Source organism: Natrix helvetica (assembly GCF_964273705.1).
Source record: "Natrix helvetica genome assembly, chromosome: 2".
NCBI classification, from domain to species: domain Eukaryota; kingdom Metazoa; phylum Chordata; class Lepidosauria; order Squamata; family Natricidae; genus Natrix; species Natrix helvetica.
In genome coordinates this window covers 124031698-124054200 of record NC_138552.1, presented here as the reverse complement: position 1 = coordinate 124054200, position 22503 = coordinate 124031698, and the positions used below count along the sequence as shown (strand labels likewise).

The 22503-nt window shown below is 33.1% G+C and overlaps 2 protein-coding genes across 10 annotated transcripts in view; one reads left to right on the top strand and one right to left on the bottom strand.

Annotated features, from left to right (window-relative positions):
* Window positions 1–22503, bottom strand: part of SUPT3H (SPT3 homolog, SAGA and STAGA complex component) — a 283839-nt gene that overhangs the window by 225381 nt on the left and 35955 nt on the right. The window lies entirely within an intron of this gene.
* Window positions 17153–22503, top strand: part of RUNX2 (RUNX family transcription factor 2) — a 241195-nt gene continuing 235844 nt past the window's right edge. For all 4 annotated transcript variants that reach the window (XR_014174649.1, XM_081944430.1, XM_081944429.1 and 1 more), the window contains exons 1-2: window positions 17153–17346; window positions 17564–17677. Coding sequence is in view for 3 of the 4 variants with exons in the window: in XM_081944430.1 (XP_081800556.1) it covers window positions 17620–17677 (58 nt within the window). In the remaining variant the exon portion in view is untranslated. The remainder of the gene's footprint in view (window positions 17347–17563; window positions 17678–22503) is intronic.

Sequence of the window (22503 nt, the reverse complement as noted above, 5' to 3'; positions counted from 1 at the left end):
TCACATGACCACGGGAGTTCTGGGTTAGCTGCAACATTGAGGAGTAATTGTTAGTGCCAACATAACTTTGGATGGTTTCTGAACGAGTGCTCATTAACTGATGATTACCTGTATGTTGCAACTGGAAAGTCTACCATAGTAGTTAAGTAATCTTTATTGTGGTCTCTGAATGGTGGGTGTAAATATACACACATATAGATGATTAATACATTCTTAAAAAGAGGAGAGGGAAAGGATAAAAATTTGAAGAGAAAGAACGTTGGTCTTACCTGAACATGTCTTTTCAGTAGAATAGAGGGAGGGGGTATGCATAGGTTTTGTCACAGCCTGATTGGTCCATAACTAGGAGCCAATGGGAAAGGAGGAATATTATAGAAATTTCCCTCAGTCTATGGACCAATCAGGCTGTGACAAAACCCATGCGTAACTCCTCCCTCGATTCTACTGGAAAATGAAGAAATGTAGTCTTATTGGCCAATGTTTTCTGCCTTGTTTTCATGGAAGCAAGCAAAACTTTGGCTAAATTATAAGTGATAGTGGTCATATGATCTGATATAAGGTAGGAGATATACAGTAGTCATATATTTGGGGGCGTTGCTTTATGAGGAGCTGAATTCACACATCATTCAGGTTTAAATAGAGATTACAGTACAATATGATATGTTGCATGCGACGAAGTTGTTCATGGAAGAGATATTTTTGGTATGTGCCATCAATGATTACTGAAAGGAACGTGTTGGATCTAGCCAGAGCTAATCCACCATAATACATAATGAACACCACCATTCTAAAAGATCAAATTAGTATATTAAAATACATATAATGACATCTGTTATGAAAACAGCCATGAATTCAGAGCAGATTTTTTTCCAAACTTGGCAACTTTAAGCCAGGTTGTCTGGGTTTCAACTCCCAGAATTCTCTAGCCAGCATCTTAAAGTTGCCAAGTTTGGAAAAAAAAACTGGCCTAGAGAATGGGGGCAAATAATGATGTGATCACACATGCTGTGACTTTGTACTTGTAACCAACACTAAAATGAAAATAATTGTGACATTTGTGTGATATTACCATATATTTATCATAGTTTTGTGCTGCAAATACAACACTTAATATTACATACTAGTATAGAAGGTATTATTTAGCTTATAGTAGAGTTTAGATATGTTAGTTTTCCAGACTGGAGTCTATTTCTTTTTCCTAAGTATGAGTGACATCTCCTCAGTATGTGGTATAATAGAGCTGTCTTTAGCTGATTTAGTAGAAGCCCATGGTGAGCATTTGGATGAGACATCACCTGGGAATTCCAGGGCTTTGGGATAGACTAAAAGGTGGAAATAATTCTTTAAGAAGGCAATCACAAACCACTTCCATATCATGCCAAGAAAGCATGAGAGAGGAATCCAAGAAGTCACCAGGAAACAAACCTGACATAAAGAAATTATTTCCTTTATGGGTGACTATTCAACTGATTCCAGGTTGCAATAAAACATTTCTGGTATAACAAAAAGACACTCACCAATCCAGTTTTCACTTACTTTCTCACCTCCCTACTCTCCATACAGGGGTGTATGTGTGTGTGTGTGTGTGTGTGTGTGTGTGTACACACACACAAATGAATCAGTTAAAATATTGTTTTAATACCTTTTAATTTTTCCAGTAAATTGCTGGAGAAGAAAGCTCTAAAGGTTACTCCTTAACAGATATATTATATTGATAGGAGACAATATTTGTAGCTCAGGGTTAAACTGTGGAGTCCTTAGTGTTCTCTTAGCTTGGTTTTTGTGCAGATGTTTCATTACCAAACTAGGTGACATCATCAGTGCTAGAAGGGAGTGGGTTTTTCTCACTAGTGGCTTGCTCTGTCAATGCCAGTTGCCACCTCACATTTGCGCATCACAATCATTCAGCATCAGCTGCCATGAATTCGGAGGCTGGAGAGAGAGAGAGATGAAATGTTTCATTTTTTCCAATATTCTTAGATTATTTCAATGTTCAAATATGCTTAATATTGTGATTTGCACTTTTTGTGCCCCAACACTTTTGACGACTTAAAAAAAGGTTTCTGGTTTCAATGTTTATTTTTCCCCTATTTCACAGATGGCCAATTTAGGGTGCTCAGACTAAGAAAGCAAACCACTAGTTTATGTTGTGTCACTTCACTAACAAAATCCCGTATCTTTTTTTAATGATGTGTATATAATTTTATGTACTTACCTATATGTATGTATGTATGCATACATTGGTCAAAGACCACCAATGTATAGTTTTCCTACATATCCATATTTTGATATAAATGTTGTATGTCTGCAATCTTCTGAATGACATTAATCATCATAATAGTAATAAATATAGCATTACGTACCACTTCATAGCCATTTCTAAGCGGTTTACAGAGTCAGCATACTGCCCCCAACTATCTGAGTCTCTATTATACTAACCTTGAAAAAATGGAAGGCTAAGTCAACCTTGAGCTAAAAATCAAACTCCTGGAGTGAGCAGTGAGTTAGAATGCAGTACTGCATTCTAACCACTGCACCATCATGGTGCTTCCTTTTATCCTTAGATAATGACAATCTAAGTTCAAGTAAAACACTGTAGATACTTCTTCTAATTAGTCAAGCACATGATTGCTTGGTAAATTAAATAAATACCCACATAGTGCAATGTTTGATGCTAACTGCATTACAAAAAAGCACAATAAAAGAATATTGCAGCTATATATCAGTTTAAGAAAGTTATATTTTAAAAATAGGTAGTTTTCTTACAGTTTTTCCTGAAATCTTCCATTTTTTTTCTGCTTTACATAACTTTGAACTCAACCCACATTATGTAGTCTGTAGTATGTTACTGTTCCCATTATATATAATTTCAGTTGTTCAACTGCACCTTATTTTCTATTCATTTCGTTAAGTGTCTCTTGGAAAAATGACTGCCTTCCAATTTCACTGCTTCTCATCTTCTATTTTAACAACAATAAAGTTTTCTTATAAACTGGAATATAATAAGATCAGTCATGTTCTTAGAAAAAAGAAACAAAACTGCTCTGATCTCCTCATATTTATTTGAAAAAATAACTCTGCAGTAGACCTTGGTCACTAAAATCCAAACAGTAGAAGAATTATACTCTATAAGTATTTTTATAAAAAGTTTTATTATGTAATTAAGATGCTGATCTTTTTTTTAAAAAAATCAGCATTTTTAAAGAAATGGGCGAAATATTTTTTTTAAAAAACCCTGAAGCATAAGGGTTTTTAAAAAAAATTCTGTTTATGTCTTCGGAAAGAACATTCCGTATAATGAAAAACATGACCAAATTTTTCACAGTACATCACTATAAAACCCTGTAATTGACTTCTGGGGTTGGTTTACTCTATGTCTATTTTTGTCTACATAGAAAACAGAAATGATGTGGTAAAAGACCAAAATGCAGGTCTCATTGCAGGATAAGGCTCCATCCTGATTAACAAAGTAATATCATGTTTTCTCTGGGAAACATGCCCGTTTTGTAGAGGAGAATTCAGTACACATGAACCATCATTACAAAACACACATACATATTCAATAGAGACATAAAAGTCCAAAGATTTGATCTATAAAGTCAACTTCCCAAATTTTGGTGAATGATCCTTTGCTTTAACTGGATGAGGATGGATCTGCTAAACCCTTAAACTCAATGGAATGTAATTTCATCCATAACTTTTATTATATATTGAACAAATAAATTTCACATTTTTTTCAAAGTACAATACATACGACTATTAAGCCATCGTTCATTATTTTTTATTTAATTCAACCTGAAAAGTCTTACATTTAAATATAATTTATCTACAATTTACTAAAAAAATAAAATGTGCTATCTAAAGAGTCAAGAAAATCAGTTTGGCAGAACATAAATATCTTCCATTAGTCAAAACAATAATCTACCAAGATAAGGATCATGGGACTACCATTCCCCAGTAGGAAGAGGGAAAAATGGGACTAAGGAATAAAGCAATATTTTATAAGAGTGGGCTACTCTTCCTTAAAATACTTTTTTCAGGCTTTGAAGGTTTTGAGACATGCATAAAATGATCTTAAAGATAAAAATCTTTATTTCTTTTTTTTTCTCTTCATTCATTCTGTATGTGTGGACTGGATATGTATTAATTAAAAGAAGAAATTGAAATGTGCATCTGAGAGCTTATTTTTTTCAAAGAAGTTTGAAAACTTTATAACTAAAAATCAATAAAAGTAGCCCATCAATTTGCTATTTAATTTCAGCAGTAAAACCTGAGGGATTACCAGAAGTTGCTAATAGGGGAAGATTCAATTCATTCTTCAACACACAATTATATATTCTGTTTTTCATGCACATACTTCCAAAAGATGTCAACTTTCCATTCTTTAACAGTTTTCTCACCATTTTCCTATCTCACATGATCATTATATACCAGTCCAATGGCAGACTGAACCTGTTTAAATAGATTTATGTACATATGAAGGGGGAAATGCTACTTCAGTAACAATAATAGACTTAAGAGATAGGATTTGGAATCTTAGATGAAAGTAAGACATTTTATCCACAAGTGCTTAGCAAACAAATTTCAGCAAGTCAAGACAATTTCCACCAGGGGAACAAAGCTATAGGAACTAAATCTATTTTGTTTAGCTTTGCTATGTAAGGAGTAAGGAGCTCAGCTTTGGTTTTGGTTTTTAGACATGCTGTAGTACTGAACACTATCAGAATACTTTGGGCCAGTTAAAGATTTTGATGTCCCATAAGGAGAGCTGAAAAGACTATAAACCACCCTCAGATGTATGTTCTCCAGGCTTATATGAGACATAATTGCATGACCTATTCTGCTATCGATCACTTAATAAAATTATATAGGGCTCAACATTCTACTTTTTCCATTGAATCCCTATGCATGAAGTCATCTTCCATTAACATGAGGAAGGTTGCTTTTAATATTTATTTTAAAAAACGATCATTTAATAGAATACTAACAAGTTTTAAAACATCTGAAAAAGCAGTCATACACTATCATACACAACAAAAAAACCAAATAATGTATAAAGTTAACAGCTACCAAATGATGGCATTGTTACAGATGAGATCTCCTCATAATTAGCACAAGTCCAGGAAAGAGTGATTTGTCTTTACATTCTTTGACAAATAATAAACAAAAAGGAGAAAAACATTGAATGAAAGGTCAGAGCAAAGTTTGTTTCCAGTGAAGCTTGGCTCTCAGCAACTTCTTCGATACATTCTTATAGTTTTCTTGTCCATCATTAAGAGAACCAAAAAACCCAGCTAAAGCTGGCTATAAGATTAATATATGTAATATTATGCTACAGAGACAAAAAGCAAATGTTTTAGAAATAAAAGTTCAGTGTTTTATATTTGCAAAGCAAAGCTTTAACATTAAAGCTGTAGATTTGTATAAACTGTATAACTTTTTGCTTACATATGAATCTGTCTGTCTGTCTATCATCCAGCTATGGGTTAATTCTAGCTTATGCACAGTAATTTACATTGTAATAAAATTAAAAGAGATATTTTTAAATTTGCATAGCCATAGCCAAAAATGACCAACGCCAGAATAATGTGATGGAGGGAAGAGGTCCTCTTCACTCTGCTTGTTTTTATAATTTCTGGTAGAAGACCTTTGGGGCAGATGACAACAATGTATTTTGGCAAATGAACTCAGTGTGTAAGCAAGCTAACAAATTAGCTTCCAGAAACCACTAACAGTAGCTTGCAGAGTCACAGCTGTTGATCTCAGTTAAAATGTATTGTTTGCAGAAGATTTCTAAGCAGTTTTCAAAGATGTGTCTTGTGTAGGGCAATGCAGAAATAGATCTATGACTATCTTTATAAAATGGCAATGGTTTGTTGTATTTGAATAAAGTGACATATCATATCATGTAACACATCAGTATATTATCTGCTAGGCAAAGGCTTGGAGGAACAGAAGACTCCTGGTAAATTCATATTCTTATTATTTAGATAAGGTTATATCTTTCTCTCGTGCTATGGTAAGTTTGAAAATGCTCTGGATCATAGGCAAAATGTTTAGTGCAGTGTGAAATTTAGTGGTTGTCAATATGGACTCAAACCAATTGTGGTGGACATAGCTCCATTTGATGCCAATCATTTCAAAAAGACTAGGGGCGAATTTACAGATGTGCACATATAGTACATGAATATTAGCAGGATGAAAACCACTTGTGCTTTAAAAGTTCTATTTATTTCATAGACATATAATATTAACCCTGCACAACGAAAGTTAACCTAAACTATTTTCGTAGAAGAGCAATCAGACGTTTTTTCTTATTTCTCAGATAAGTACCAATACCTTTTATTCTGTAACTGTATGCATTCCTCAAACACAATTCACATTCATACAACTCTATGCCATGCAACAAAGTAATGAAATTACAACTCACAACTATACTTAGCCCTGTTCATGAAACAAAACTAATACCAACATTTCAGGTATAGCAGAATTAAGAAAACAAACCAATGCATTTATATATATACAACCATACAGAATATCATCTTCCACAAATGCTAAGAAAACATACTTGTAAACAGAAGTCAATACCTAAATTCTGTAGTCTGAAATGAGGATGGGGCAATCTAACTGAACAGTAAACTGCCAGCCTTTTCTCTCCCTGCCCACAAGCCCAAACCCTCAGTGATTCTTTGTAATTTGTCTGAAGTAGTTCCAAATTAGGTATTCTCCACAGCTCTTTCATCAATATATGTTTAACTTGTAGAGATGCCACAAATTTTTACAAGTGTTTCATTTTTCAAACGTCTGGTATCATTTTTCTTGAAACTGAGCTATAAACAATACTGCCACACAGCTACAGCAAATCCACCCAAAACAAAATTGAGTACCACAAAGTAACAAAGTGATATTTAGCCAGTTTAATAAGTAAAACATCACGTAAATCAGCAGACAACAAATGTCACAAAATATTATAACATGGAAAGACAACTGTAAAAAAAAAGAAAAAAGAAAATTGAGGCTGTCAGATATAAGTATATTCTATTCAGTGTCAAAACTGAGAAATATTTTAAAAATATAAATTTTATTCTTAATCTAATAGAAAGAGAATATGATTTAGACTCAACTACTGAATTTGCTTTATTTCAAAATTGCTCCTCAGACTCTTAAATTTGATTCAGATTATGGTAGAAGAGTTAGTTTAGAGCTGTGGTAACTGTGGAAACATCTTGTCATGTTATAGCAGGTTAACAATTTATTTTTTTTAAAAGAGTTACTGGGGTGATGATTCTTTTAAAGTCTTCAGGTTGGGCACCCTTTCTTTTCATCTTTGAACCTGAAAAATCTGGAAGTGTGTTTACTTTCACAATTAAAATAATACTCAATGTGTATATGTGTGTATATATACACACACATACACACACACATATACACATACACACACTTGTGTGTGTGTGTATACATACATACATACATATATACATATACACTTACATGCACAGAAACACACACAAACATGCTTGAGCAGGGGGTTGAACTAGAAAATCTCCAGGGTCCCTTCTCACTCAGATATTCTGAACCTTTCTGTGTATTTTACATACACATACACACACACACACACACACACACACACACTAATCTTGATAGACAAAAAGTTTCACATAATTATTGTGGAACATTAAGTTCTTAGCTTTTTTTTATTTTGACTTGTAGGCTGTAAAACCATTACGGGTAGTTCTTGACTTACAACAGTTCACTTAGTTATCGTTCAAAGTTACAATGGCACTGAAAAAAGTGAGTTATCACCATTTTTCACACTTATGAGCATTATAGCATCCCCATGGTCACGTGATCTACATTTGGATGCTTGACAACTGACTCACATTTATAACAGTTGCAGTATCTTGGGGTCATGTGATCTCCTTCTGAAACCTATTGACAAGCAAAGTCAATGGAGAAACTAGATTTACTTAGCAACCATGTTACTAATTTAACAACTCCAGTGTGTCATTTAACAAATGGGGCGAGAAAAATGGGGCAAAACACACTTAACAAATTTCTCACTTAGCAACATAAATTTTGAGTTCAATTGTGGTCGTAGTTGAGGATTACCTGTATTGTACAAACTCATTTGATGTACAAAAAATTAAGTAAATTGTAAAATAATTCAGTTGATATCTTTAAATTTTCTATGAACCTGTTTTGTATTTTTACAGCATACAAAGGAGGGAGGGAGGGAGGCCTCATCATTGCTACTCTTAACTTTCTTTGAAACCACATATCTGCAAAATAATGAATAAACAAACAAAATGGCAATTCAGCTGTAAATGGATATACTATAGAAAATTCTTTGAGTGAATCTTTTGGGATAAACTCCAAACCAAAATAAGAAGAGTATGACTTTTGGGAGCTTGTTACTGTCTTTGCAAACTTGCAGGGACTCCATAATGTCCTATTGTTTCCAAATGAGTGGAATACTTGGAGAAACAGGAGATGCTTTGCCACTCTTTTTAGCACTACAACTACCAATAAGACAAATAGGACATGAATAGAGTACATTTTATTAAGATGTTACAACTGCATCAGTTTATCTTCTGTTGCTTCCTCACTTTGTATAAGGGAATTTTAACACGAGAAAAATGTAATGCTACATTACAGATCTTTCAATATACATCACTGAACATCAACATTAATAATAAACATAGTTAAAAACTGGTTCTTTTTCTTTGATGTATTATGTACAAAATAAAAACACAACAGTGTTTTAAATGCAAGTTTAATGAAGCGATCAATTAAAAGTTTGATATAGAGCAGGGGTGTCAAACTCTGGTCGTCACATGATGTATCGTGACCTTCAAAAAACTGGGTGTGGGCATGCCAGTGCATGATGCATCCTGCCCCCGGGCTGCGAGTTTGACAGCCCTGACATAGAGGAAATAAAAGTATTGCCAAATTACAGTGCTATCTATACATTTTTGGAAGCAGTTACTGAATTTAATACACAAAGCATGCAAATTAATAGTTATTTCAATAAAGGAGAATATTTGTAGCTCAGGTTGAAATGTGGAGTCCTTAGTTCTCTCTGACCTTAATTGCTTTCTTGCAGATGTTTCATTACCCAAGTCATTTCATTAGCACTGATGATGTTAACTAGTTTTAGTAATGAAACATCTGCAAGAAAACAACCAAGCACAGAAAGTATCAAGGACCTCTCTTTGAGCTTGGTTTTTTTTTTTTTTGCAGATGTTTCATTACCCAAGCTAGGTAACATCATTAGAGCACTGATAATATTACCTAGTTTGGATAATGAAACAACTTTGCAAGAAAACAACCATAATAATCATTTTGTGCTTTCTTCGTCTTTTTAATAATGCATAAACTGATAGGAGATTTATCATTCCCTGACTACTATGAGGCAACATCACAGGCAAAAGAACATCCCTGACTTCCTTCCCTAACAAGGAAGTTCCAATCTAGACCTAGGACAGTCTGGAAAGAACTTTTGATCTAATGCATTTATATCCCCAGATGAATTCTGCATGTAAAACCTTTAGCACAATCATTGTAAGATTATGTTTAGTCTATGAACCACTCTATTTGAATCTTGAGATTCCTCAGTCATATTACCCTGAGCAAGAGCTTTGGACTGATAACAATAACTGCAATCCTACATACACGTTTGAAAATTAGTCTCATTAGCACTTAAGTATTTCAAAATATTCTATTTTTCTTGCATCATCTCTGGCATTTGTTTGACTTCAGACTTTTTCAAAAAAACATTTTTCACTGAACAACATGTATTTTCAACAATTTCAGCTTAAGATATTATCTTTCTGGGGACAGCGTGTCATTATTTCAAAACCCGAAAAGAATAGATATCTCCAATTGGATGTTCATGATTGCCAAAACAATGAATAGCATCCCAAATTATATAAAACTTTCTTCAGAGTATTAGATAAGAGAGTTGTGCCGTACATTGGATCTGAAAGGACAAAATGCTTTGGACACTGTGGAGGGAAGTCATGCAATCCTGTTTTAAAGAACTGCCAACAAGTGCTACATGGACTCCTTTCTTCTTCTTTCAAACCTGAAGGACTACACAAAGCAGTATCACCTATAAGAACATATATAGTCAAAATTGAGGCTTAAAAATCATTCTCTGTGACAAAGGCATGGAAACAATGCCCAGTTGTTAAAATGAGAAATCAATTCCTTTTCATATCTGAACTTAATAGATTTCATTCCTTAATCTACCTACTTCCTAGTGCACTGAAAGCATCTGGAACAAGTATAAATGTGAAGTCAGGACAAATGTGCATTGCTTGATTACACTTTGCAAGGCAAGAATTTACTATAAAGTCCTTCATCAAAAATTATGAATAGCACAAATACTCAGCTATAATATTTCAACCTGAATCTCTATTGAAGCTTTAAAAATTAGTTTATATTTTTCCCTAGTGCAAATACTGTGAGGTAACTTTACAATTGCAGTTTGAAATCTGCAATTGCAATTAGTAAAATAAATGAACTCTATAAGCAACAGTGAAACTGGCATGCAACTTAAAAACTGTCATGAATATTGCCTAAAAATAAGTTTACAATGGCTATTTTAAAGGCTGTGTGTGGTCTTACCCATATATTCTGGCAAGATGCAGTTTCTCCAACCACAGCTAGAGTCATCCAAAAGCAGTGGCACTGGAGAGTCTCTGTCTCACCTGTCAAAGTTGAAGAACGCTGTTCAGCAGACCACCATGAGTCCATGGATAGGATCCACAGCGCTGAGCAGCTGTTCCTGATAAGGTTTCTTTAACTATAGAGGAAATCTTTCATAAGAGAATCACACTTAATGTGTGTGTCCTAGCACCCATGCAGAACATGATTGGGCAGAAAGAAAAGAGGGTGGGAAAACTCTAGTTTGTTACAATAATTACCCTCTGGTTGGATATTTGCTAATTTATTAACTTACATCAAACAAATAGCATGAGACATGAAGACACTTTCTGTATCTTATTAAAATAATTTGATAGTCCAATAATATGTTAAAGACACTTCTGATTCATTTGAAGGGATTTCTTTGTTCCTATTCTAAACCCAAGAATATTTCAAACTGATGAAAATAATTTGGTTGTGGGTGAATTGCTTTTCCTTATAGCAAAATAAAATAAACCCAAAGTAAATAATTTCAAAAACTTAATGTAAATAATCTAAAAAATTAAACTGAATAACCATTTGTGATATTCCCCTCTCATACCAGCCTTTGCCATTCTGCACTTAGATGGTACATATGTGGATAATGAATTAATATTAAAACTTATTTTTACATATGCGCAGCTGTTATCAAAAGAACAATTCAGTTCTCCAGCTATGAAAATCCCTATACTTTAATTACAGGCAGTAATCATTTCACTAAGCAAAAAGACTCTCAAGAGATTGCTTGCATTTTCTTTGAATATATATTTTTGGAGTACTAACTAGCATAGTTTGGGTATTATTTTTCTTTGGTTTTGTCAGTAGCATGTTTGAAATAAATTTTATTAAGTGGTAGTGTAAGTAACATTGCATTGTGGGTAGCAGTTTCCTGTTTTAACCTAGCCACATCCTCAGCTGTTATGTGAGACAAGTTTCCCATATTTTGTGCAAAACAGACTTTTTTTCTTCAATGAAAACTGAGACTGAAAGAGCAAAAAGCAATAATGGTTTAAGTTTCTGAAGGTAATGGTTTTTTACACTTAAATACAAGCTATGCTAATGCAGTGATATAGAATAAAATATTTATTAAGAGCAACAGATTGGAAAAATCATTTTACTATTTTCTCTAATATAGCACATAATTTCTACATTTTAAAACATTAATTCCTATAGTGATTATACGAGGTAAAGATATTAATATACTTTTTGTGTCATTAGCACTCCCTAAGACTGATGAGAAAATGGCTTGGCACACTTCAGTGTGCAGCACCACATCTTCTTTAAAAGATAACACTCTTCCCACTCGTGTTAAATATTACTATTAAAATCTCCATTAAAAAACCCAATTATCTACTGTGGTTGAAGTATGTGTACAATCACTGCATTTCTTTTTTCCTAACACCCCACTGATTATTCTTATGATAGCCAGAAAATTCATAAAAATGGTTCTATTCCCTTAGAATCGCTCATGAAGGTGAACATCCTACCTCTATCAAAGAAAGCACGACAAGTTGGGGATTTTTTTTAAATTATTTTTATTCACTCAAAAGCTGTTGAGGAACAATTTTAAAATTCCTAATCAAACTGAATAAGGCTTGGTTATTCTAAAGGCTTCCTCAAAAATTCCTGTTTTTCTTTTTAAACAGGTTGTGACAGATGATCAAGGATTACTCTGGGGAAGCCTATATGTTTTATACTACAGCTCCTAGCAGCTCAAGACAACACTGCCATTGTTTAGGATTTCTGGATACTATAGCTTAGGAAACCTTGATGGACAGTTTTCATAAACCTGATCTAGGGCATGGTGTATTCTCTCCCAGTCTCAGCCCTAGCCTTTCCCAACTTTTATCCCAATCTGATAGAAAAAAAACTACACTTCACAATTTTGGAGGACCCCCAACTAGCCATCCTCCAGAATTGTTAAGACTAGTTTTGTTTTTAATCAAATTAAAAAAGAAATAATACTATATCCTAAATAGAGGAAGAATAGACTAGTTCTCCTTCCATATCAATACATTCATTCAACATTTAAAGCAAAATATAGTCACTGCCTCCATACTACATTTATAATTTCGTTCTGTCCAGAGTACGAAGATTTGAGACAGTTCAAGCAGACAACCAACCTACTTCTCATCATGCATTTTCTGAACAAGCCAAGATAAGCTTGAAAAGGGGGTTTTGTGATTACTTTTTCCACTGCTGGTTCAAAATTTAATAATGATGTTTTTCTTTTCTTTTCAGCCATATTCTTTGAGGTTTTCACCTCAGAAGATAGATCTCAAAAAGGAAAAAAAATCTGCATTACTTTAGTCAGCTACAACTCCATCTTAAATTATACTCTGAAAACAGAAGAAAAGATTAGCATTCTCTTTTGTTCAACTGAAAGCATTTTTTGTATCTGCAAAAAGAAGACATATTACCTTCTAATAGGAGGCAAAGGAAAACAATTTCAGAAAACAAGAGAGTTATTGTTTAAATAAGTGTTTAATCTAGTATAGGGAACATGTTTTAGACGTGACTAATCTTTAATTCCAAGTGGCTAATGTAATGCAGCAAGAAAGCCACTGTGATATTGTGCATAGACCAAAGAAACACAGGGTCAAATCCCTACTTAGCTATGATACTTGCCAAGTGATTCTGAGCCATTCATTATCTCTCAGACTAATCTAACTCACACTGTTGCAGCAAAAAAAAAAACTTTTTTAAAGGGAACTTCTAAGTAAGCCTCTCTTCATTTCTTGCAGATTACAAGCATCATTAAATGAAGGCAAAATGGAAAAAGGTTATTAATATATTTACTAGCACTAGGAATACATCTTATGAATTTCTATACTAACTCTTCTTAAATTAAGAATGTTATTATTCCATACTGAAGAATAAAGCATAACAAAATAAAACACTCCCAGGAAAGTGGGACAATATTTATTGGCATGCATAAAACATCTTCAAATTTGTCTACTATGTAGTAAAATGGATTGTGGAGTTCTTAAAAGTTATCATTTCTTTAGGCAGCTACATATATGAAAAACTGGCAAAGTGTTTGCTTTTTAATGGGAGCCTAGCACTGCTGATTATATTGAAGCTATTTTAAAATCGTAACTTCAAGTTCTGACAAAAACATGTTGATGCAAAATACTGAAATACTATAATTATACATGTTATGTTTGAGTGTAGTTTGCTAAATAAATTAAGGGAAGACAATTATAAGATATAAAGTTCGAAGAATGCTAGAATAGAAAGCAGAGTGACTTTAGGCAGGTTACGGAACAAAGTTATGCTTTACAATATTACACCTTTCAAATAATGCAATAATTGACTTTATATTTGATAGATTCAAATGTAAAAGAGCAATGTCTGGAAGTTGGTGAAAACCCATCTAATAATCGTGTCATTATGTTATTTATTGTGGCGAACATCATCTATATGCTACCGATGCAAGAAATTCTGTTTAAACCTGTTATAAAAATAAATGTCTACAGTACAAATAAACCTTCTAAAATATATGCTTTATACTCTGAACTCTTCCTAAATACTTGTCTATGTTCACTTTTAACTATTTCATACAAGTAGGTTTCCCAAATAGATTTTGGACATTTTGTGATTCAGTAGCTTATATAAATATAAACATCACCTTATTTGTGATTCTATAGCAAAATAATTCTGATTACTCTGACTATGCTTGTGCTTTTTTAATATCAGATGACAAATGCCTATTACTACAAGTTGGACCAAAATCTTTCCCTATTCATTGCCAAAGACATCTTTTGGCCAATTCAACCCAGAAAACTGAATATTTATTTTTAGATGAAGAAAAAGATATAAGCAAGAAAACCTGCTTCCCAATGAATTACAAGATTCTAAATAGCCGTGCTGTAACCTACTAAAGAGGTAGCTGTTAATGTTTTCTTCATCATTTTCCTCACAAATTATTGAAAATTATGGTTGATCACCACAATTTCTTTGGAAAGCTATCTTTTCAAACAAAAGAGATCATTATGTATCTCTCCTCCGGTTTTCTAGGTACAATTTTAGAGGATACAGATCACAAGTTATATTTAAAGACCTATCAGAAGTTTTCTTTTCTTTTTAAACATGTGTCTTCCTATGATAGTTACTGGTATGTTGAGAATTCAAAAACAAATCCAATACAACAAATAAATGCAAAACAAAACAGCAAAAGATGTTAAAAGATGTTTCTTATAGTCAGATTCATTGCTCCCTACAAGATTCTGCAGGAATCTAAAATCTGAAGTCATGCATTAACAGAAATACAAAAACGTATACCCAAAATATTTCAAATAAAGTTAAGGAAAATATTTAAGAAATATATTGTGAGAATACTGCAAGAACTCAGATTCCTGTAATATCAAGATATCAAAGGTAATCTAAGTTAGACATGTTTAGCCAAAAAGTACAATTTCTAGAGTTTTGTCCCAAATTTGTGATTTTAAAGATATTTTAAAGTTTTTTTTAATTTATCAATTATTTCAGCGAAGAAAATTATATGCATGTGTAAACTGATGCTTATGAATTAAATTATATCATTAACATAGTAATCCTATAGGCTTACCTGGGACAGCCCTACTGGACTGAGGGGGGTACTTCTGTGTAGACTCAGAATCCTATGTATGTCTATTAGGTCTTATTTCAAATATTCATTCATGCAGAGAAACATACTGTAATAAATTAAAATCTAAAATTGCTGTTATATTAAAATTTACAAAATCCTCTCACGTATGACACAATTAATTGATATAATTTTACATCTTTGTTTCTTGTGATTATTTTAGTCGTGTACCACCATTTAGATTTTTTTAATGTGCAGCATACCACTTTAGCACACAAAAAGCTTTAAAAGAGAAATATGAGATATCTTACACATACAGAATTTAGGAATATTAAAGTTATGGAATTCATAAATAGATATAAAAGATATAAAAATCCAGATAAAAATTAATTGTTCTCATTATTTTTTTCTTACTTTCTCCTCTTTATTTATTATGTACTCATATCCCTTATGCATTATAGGCATAAAATCTTTTCCTGCAGTTTTATTCACTGTCTACTTGGATTTCAATAGAAGGCAAAAGGTAATGTTCTGTGCATCTCACTAATTTAAAATAAAAATACTACAATTTTTAAAAATATTTTGCTAAACTACTATCCTCAGTTAAATTACTAAAGGTATTAGTATTGAGAGTCAATGACCATATTAACAAGATTACCCACAGAAACATAGGAATAGTGCCAGGGATTAGGCAGTTTCTGAAAGATGTTTTCAATTTTGTCCAAAACACAAATAAGCAAATAATGCCTGTGCACAATATTCTTTAGCCTACACAGCATGTTGCAATTTATTCTGAGGCCAAAATTACAGACAGAACACCAGCTTCATTTCAACTATGTGTATTAATACAGTTAAAGCTTTTGATAGATAATTGTATTTTAACACACTTTAAAAGACCATATAAATTTATTGGACAAACTGCCTAAGCAATGTCTATGAATCAGATTTATGTTTCAAAGCAAATAAAGCATCTCCCACTGGCGTTTGAAATCTGCTTTTACAGAAATCTTTCCCTCAAGATTCAGTAAGTAATATTTTGATTTTAATAGAACACATTAAATATATAATTGTTTCACATTAACTACCAGAAAGATATCAGAATACAGCATAGTGTGTCCTCTCTCTAACATATGCAAGTAAGTCACACTATAAAGATGATAGGTTTTCTAGGAAACAGAAAAGGCTGCATATAATTGCATCTAATGTTCATTACAGAAAGCTGCCAGCTAGTTTTAGGAGAATGTAACATAGACAGACATGATTTCTGGAATCCCGAAACTAACACTTCAGTGACAGCCAATTACAGCCCCCAAAACACAGCCCCAGTAGGCAGTCTGCTAGGAGAACTTGAGGTAAGGTAAAGTTTCTCACAATGAGTTACAGATTCACAAGCTCAGGAAGACAAGGAGAAAAAGAAAAACAGAAGGAATCCAGCTACCCAGCAAATATGAAGCAGACCCCAAGATCGAGATACAATCCAAATATGTAAATTATTGTAAATCATCACTGTTGTTCAGAATTTCACACAGACATTTGTGCCAATTCTGGTTTATTTCTCCACAGACACAATAAGGAAGCAGAGGAGGTGGGGGGGGGGGGGGGTAGAGGGAGAGAAAGAAGAGAGAAGCAAGCAGGGAAACAGAGTATTGAAGTTCTGCTGCCCATATGCTTCAACGGCACAGGAGTTGAAGCTCTTTCAGCAATTTGTATGCTCTCCAAATCCTCATGAGTCACAAAAATTAAAAAGCTAGATCCTTCTGGATTCCAGAAAGGGCCTTACCACGGGCCTTTTGTCAAAGTTTAAAAGGAGGAGGAAAGGAAAAGCCACAGTGCTGGGCAGTCCCACTTTACTTGGCTTCTATGATGTCACAAACCACATGATTCTGTCTCTCCAGTAACAGGGCTTGCAAAAAAAAGGAGTTTTAAAAGCTTTTGCTTTTTTGGATTGTGTAAATGCTTCATTCGCCTCACAAACAACCACAGAACCACAAGTGCGGTGCAAACTTTCTCCAAGAGGACACAGCAAGAAGCCTTTGGTTTTTAAATGGTTAATCTCAACAGGTCACCAACAGCCACGAAGACCATCAGAGTCAGTAAGTGTTCTCAAACCACATTCTGTTCGGTAGTTCTAGACCTGTCAAATAGTTCTTCATTTTCTTTTTCTGATGTTTCCTTACTTTTTTTGCATGTTACCAGTAATGCAGCATGTTTGCTTTTTTACTGTAGTCAGAATGGAAATACATCTAGATTCTATACACACCAGACATACTGCAAAACTTAATGGACCTTGGCTATGATTTCTGATTTCAGTATAAGGCTTCAAAGATTGTTTGCACCAGAAGAAACACCGGCAGGAGGGGAGAGCAATGGCATCGAACAGTCTTTTTAGCTCAGTGACACCTTGTCAGCAAAACTTCTTCTGGGGTAAGTCTTTGAGTTTCCAAAGATTATGAAATATTGCTGATTTTTCAAAAATAGTTTGCTATATGTGTATGTGTGTGTTTAAACTTTCTAATCCAAATTAACGGTTTGAGTAAAAACAGTGATAGTGCTCTTTTAATTTGAATATTAACTGAATTTGACACATTTTACTCTGAACACCTGAGCAACCAGGAGATTTTATCTTCCCTGTATAATCATAAACAGATACCGAAACCAAGGTATGGTTGTCAGATCAGTGTTCAAGGTACGGTGCTGTCAATGCTAAGCATAATGCATGAAAGAATGGAGAATAAGATGCCAACCATTTAAAAGTTTTACCATGACTAAGCAGTAAAGTCACTGCAGCAGGCAAACGGGGCTCAATATTTCCCAATATGTGATGAAATTGTTAAAGACAAAAACAGTCCTTATACAATTTTTCAGTAAGTCAGACATTGACAAGCTGAATCCACAATTAAATTTTGATTACAACCAAGTATCCTGTGGCAGCTAACTGACCTGCCAAAAGTGTATGATATAATTGAGGATCTCATGCATTTGTTTCTATTCAGTGCATAAAATGCTGTTTCGCCTCCACCAAACGTTACAGGGAGTCTGTTATGCAGTTCTAAACAAATATGCCCACAAGCTAAGAAAATCCCTGGCAACAAAACAATAGAGTAGTAAAGCAGAGCAAAGACACCGATCAGTAAGATTCTACAATTGTGATAATGCATTTTAGGAAATTCTGTATAAATATCTATTAAAATTGCCACTTAAAAATATGAGATAAAAAGTTAACTAAGATCTTACTCCACCTATTTCAAAGTCTGCCTTTACATAAGGAAAATTCTTAAGTCCCAAATAGCATCTCTGAAACCCCTTTGATCCTTCCCATTTCTGATATTTTTGAATTTGTCAGTACATATATTAATACCATATGAAATAAAAGATTGCCTATTTTAAGAAAGCATAATATGTCTTAATAGCTTCACTGATTTCTGTAGTATTTGCTGTACAGCTGAGACTTAGTTTTAAAAGATGTAGAAAAAGCTGCCTAAGGCCAAAGTCTGTTCATAGTCCTTGGAGCAGTAGCAGGAGAGATTGTTTTCCTTTTCTCTTTGAAATACTGCAAAAGTATCTAAACAATATCAACTTATAGAAAGGGAACAAAATCAAAGCACTTACAATATTTTCTTAATGCTGTCCATCTTGGCTGAAACTTAGGGCTGAAAGTGAGTGATTTTCCTTTTCCTGCTAAGGGGGGGAAAAAAACCCGATGCTTGGAATGCTGTCACAGTGTGCACCTACATTGAACGTGTATTGTATCTAGCTGATGGTTGGAGTTCAGTTTACCCCTCCTACTTCACACATTTCAACTGGCTCCTGTTGAAGCATGTGAATCTGCTGCAATCTCTGAGCATAATTAGACATGAAGCAAGCCTTGTACTCATGGAACAGAGAGACCTATTTAATTTTTGATATCCCAAGCTTTAATGATGAGCTAGAGTCATATGCCTGAAAACTTAGTTTCTGCAAGATCATCACCACATGGAACTATACTGTAATGGGCAACTAACATGCAAGACAAAAATGCAGCAGGTATTTTCTAACTGATTCCCCCCCCCTCCAAAAAAAATGTTTACAAATAATCAGACATTATTCCTGCTTTACAATAGAAAAAAATAGTTTATATGCATAGGAAATTATTTTTGCTTTTAGTATCCACAGGGAAAACACTGATGATTCAAATTAATCTATTGTGTATTGCTGACTGTTAATTCTTCTTTTTGGACAAAAGCTATGGACAGAGCAACCTTCCAAATGCTTCCTATTTAAATAAAGAGGATGAAGCTAATCAAAAATGAATTTTCAGACAAAAGATCATTTCATTTGATTATTAGTTCATGGCATACAGATTAAAGCTTATTTCTCTTTAAGTACTTCTGTAAATAAATAAATATATGCAAGCTAAGTTAGCTTTACTAAACACTGACAGCTGATGTGCATAAATTAAGTGCTCTAATTCTTATTACCAGCAATGTATCGTGTCCATTTAGCACTGGATTCTGAATTGATGCCTTTGCGTTCAGTTTAGTAATATATAAAGCTTTTATATTCAGTCATATTTTCCTAATTAGGCACATTGGCAAGTAAAATATTAGGGTTTGGAAAGGGACATTGAACTTAATCAGTGTACATGTGATGGGAATGCATAGTCTTTTAAAAATGCCCTTGCAAATCAGGGTAATTCTGAATGTAATTTTCTGCTTTCCATGTAATGATCAACATAAAATACCTACCAATTTTAATTAAAATTAACCAAGTAATTGATTATAGATAAGTAGCATGAATAAATACACCCCAAGTTACACCCTAACATATGTAAAAAGCCTGCAGTATAATCCACAGAAACTTATTTAAAAGAATGGAACACCTGTGTTCTTGCATAGCTTCTACTCCATTCACTATGTCTTGTAAGAATTTCCAGCTGAGTTATGCCCATCATTTGCACCTAAACTTTCAGTTTATATATAAATAATTCATGAAATTAAGCTACCAATTTTTTTCTTCAATATTAATCTCTTGGCTCTTTTTAAGTTACTGTTCCCTGCCAAAAAAGAGGCAAGTTGTATTTCCAATAATCTGCATACAGTGATATATTGCATATCTTACTGATTAAACACAAAAAAATTAAATCACCGATTTCTAAAAATAGGTCAGTTAATAGTTCCCCCAGTGTGATTTTAATCCCTGAAATATTAACTACAATTTATGTTATATATTGCAGAGTATTCCTATCAGAATTTTTAAAATTAATAAATCAATTTTATTAGAAACATATATTTTAGACTATTCAAGACTAATATATCAGTTCTAAACTATTTTGAACATTGGATAAAAAAGTGTTTCTCCTTACAATATTTTTATTTGATGATTTTTACATTTTAAAATTTTAGAATCACCATACAGATACATAAATGAATTGGTTTATTTACTGAACCAGTAACTATTGATATTCCCCTCTTGTTGCTCAAATACTCTAATCTGATATAAGATTCCCTAAAAACAAAAATCTTCCTGTTAGTTAAAAAAACACCAAAATATTACATACTTAAATAAACAAGTAAGTGAAAAAAAAGTTAATTCATAGGAGAGCCTAAGATTTTATCAGGCATAGAGGATTAAAATTTATTGAATAGAACCATTCACAAATCAAAACTTACTTTACTTCTTTACCTTCATACAGCGTTAATCAATTAAAACATTTTCTAGTGATTCAAAATCCATGTGCTTTTAATTTTACACATTGGTGGTCTAAAATATAGAAATGAGGCTGAGCTAAGTTAGTTTATATAGAAACTTTCATTTTTTTCCAACAAATATTCTACCAAAGTTTTCCTTAGAGCTGCTCTATGAAGACTGAGGCAATATTTTTATACTGTACCTCCTTGTTGAAGTAAAGGTTAAGGGTTATCAAAATAGCTCAGCTGTATATACAAAAAAAGAGAGAAAAACTTAAGTATTCACATGAAAAATCCAAGGGAACTCTATTATTTATTTTTGCATTTCCTATGATTAATGATGCACTCGTGTATACTTGAAAATTGAAGTCATAGTAGGGATAGCACCTTGAATTTCTTTATAAAGTAAATGTCAAGTCTAGTACATTGAATTAACAGGCCACAAAAAATATTAAAATACTCCACCATCCGCTTTAATATGCAGCACTGCTTAGAATCCTCACAACATGCTGTGATTTCTTCAAAGGTGGTCTAATATCTTAAAGAGTGTCTTATTTAGAAATCTTAAAATATGTTTTCTTCAGTCGACTTACTTTCTGTTTAAAGGCATTACCCTAAACAAATTACAATTTACAAAAGTAAATACCACAGTGGTCCTTAACAACGTTCTTAAGACTGCTATCTAAAAAGTTCAGTTCCATTTCAAATGTACATTGCTACAATGCAAATAAAACAGTCCAACATTTAAAGAGTGCACTGTGTGTTAAAGTGTCTACTTGGTCAGTTTTCTGTCAGGTAACAAAACAAAACCAAAAAAACCCAACAAAAAAACCAATATGAATAAATAAGGTAAAATCAGAACACAGCTACAGCTCCCACACTTACAGGTATTTAATAATTTCCAAGAATTGAAACAAGAGGATATGCCACATGCAATTATATTCTACTATAGATACCCTGTCAATCCCCAAATTTAACTTCTGCAAGTGATGGAATATTACTAAATCTGCACTGTTAATAAACATTACAACAAACTGTCCATTTACAGGGCCCTAGAATATAAGAAATTTGAATTTAGGGGGCTCTCTGTGATAGCAAATTTAGAACATTAAACGATATCAGAATGTTATGCCTACTAATCAATTAAATTAGTTTGTTAAAGAAATATAACAAAAATTACAAATATAGTATTTCTGTCTTTTTTCCTATGGTTTTAAAATCAAAAACAAATAAGTATCCCTTAAGCCACACATTCTATGAAAATTTACTCGGAGATTGCATTGAACAAGATAGGCCTTATTTTTTTTTCAAATAAATATGGACATAAGAGTCAGGAACGACTAGCACATATGTGCGAGGGGAACCTTTACCTTTATTATATAATGAGATTTGAAACAAATATATTTCTTCATTTCATTATATAATAGAACTTTCAACTATATCTATATTCGGGGGGGGGGGATAAGGCCTATTTTGTTCAATGTATTATATTGTGATCAAAAGCTGTTCTCTATAGACTTCAGACAGCCACATAATTCACAAGTCTTTAAAATGTTTTGTTTAAGTCAAGAAGGCATTGGTATA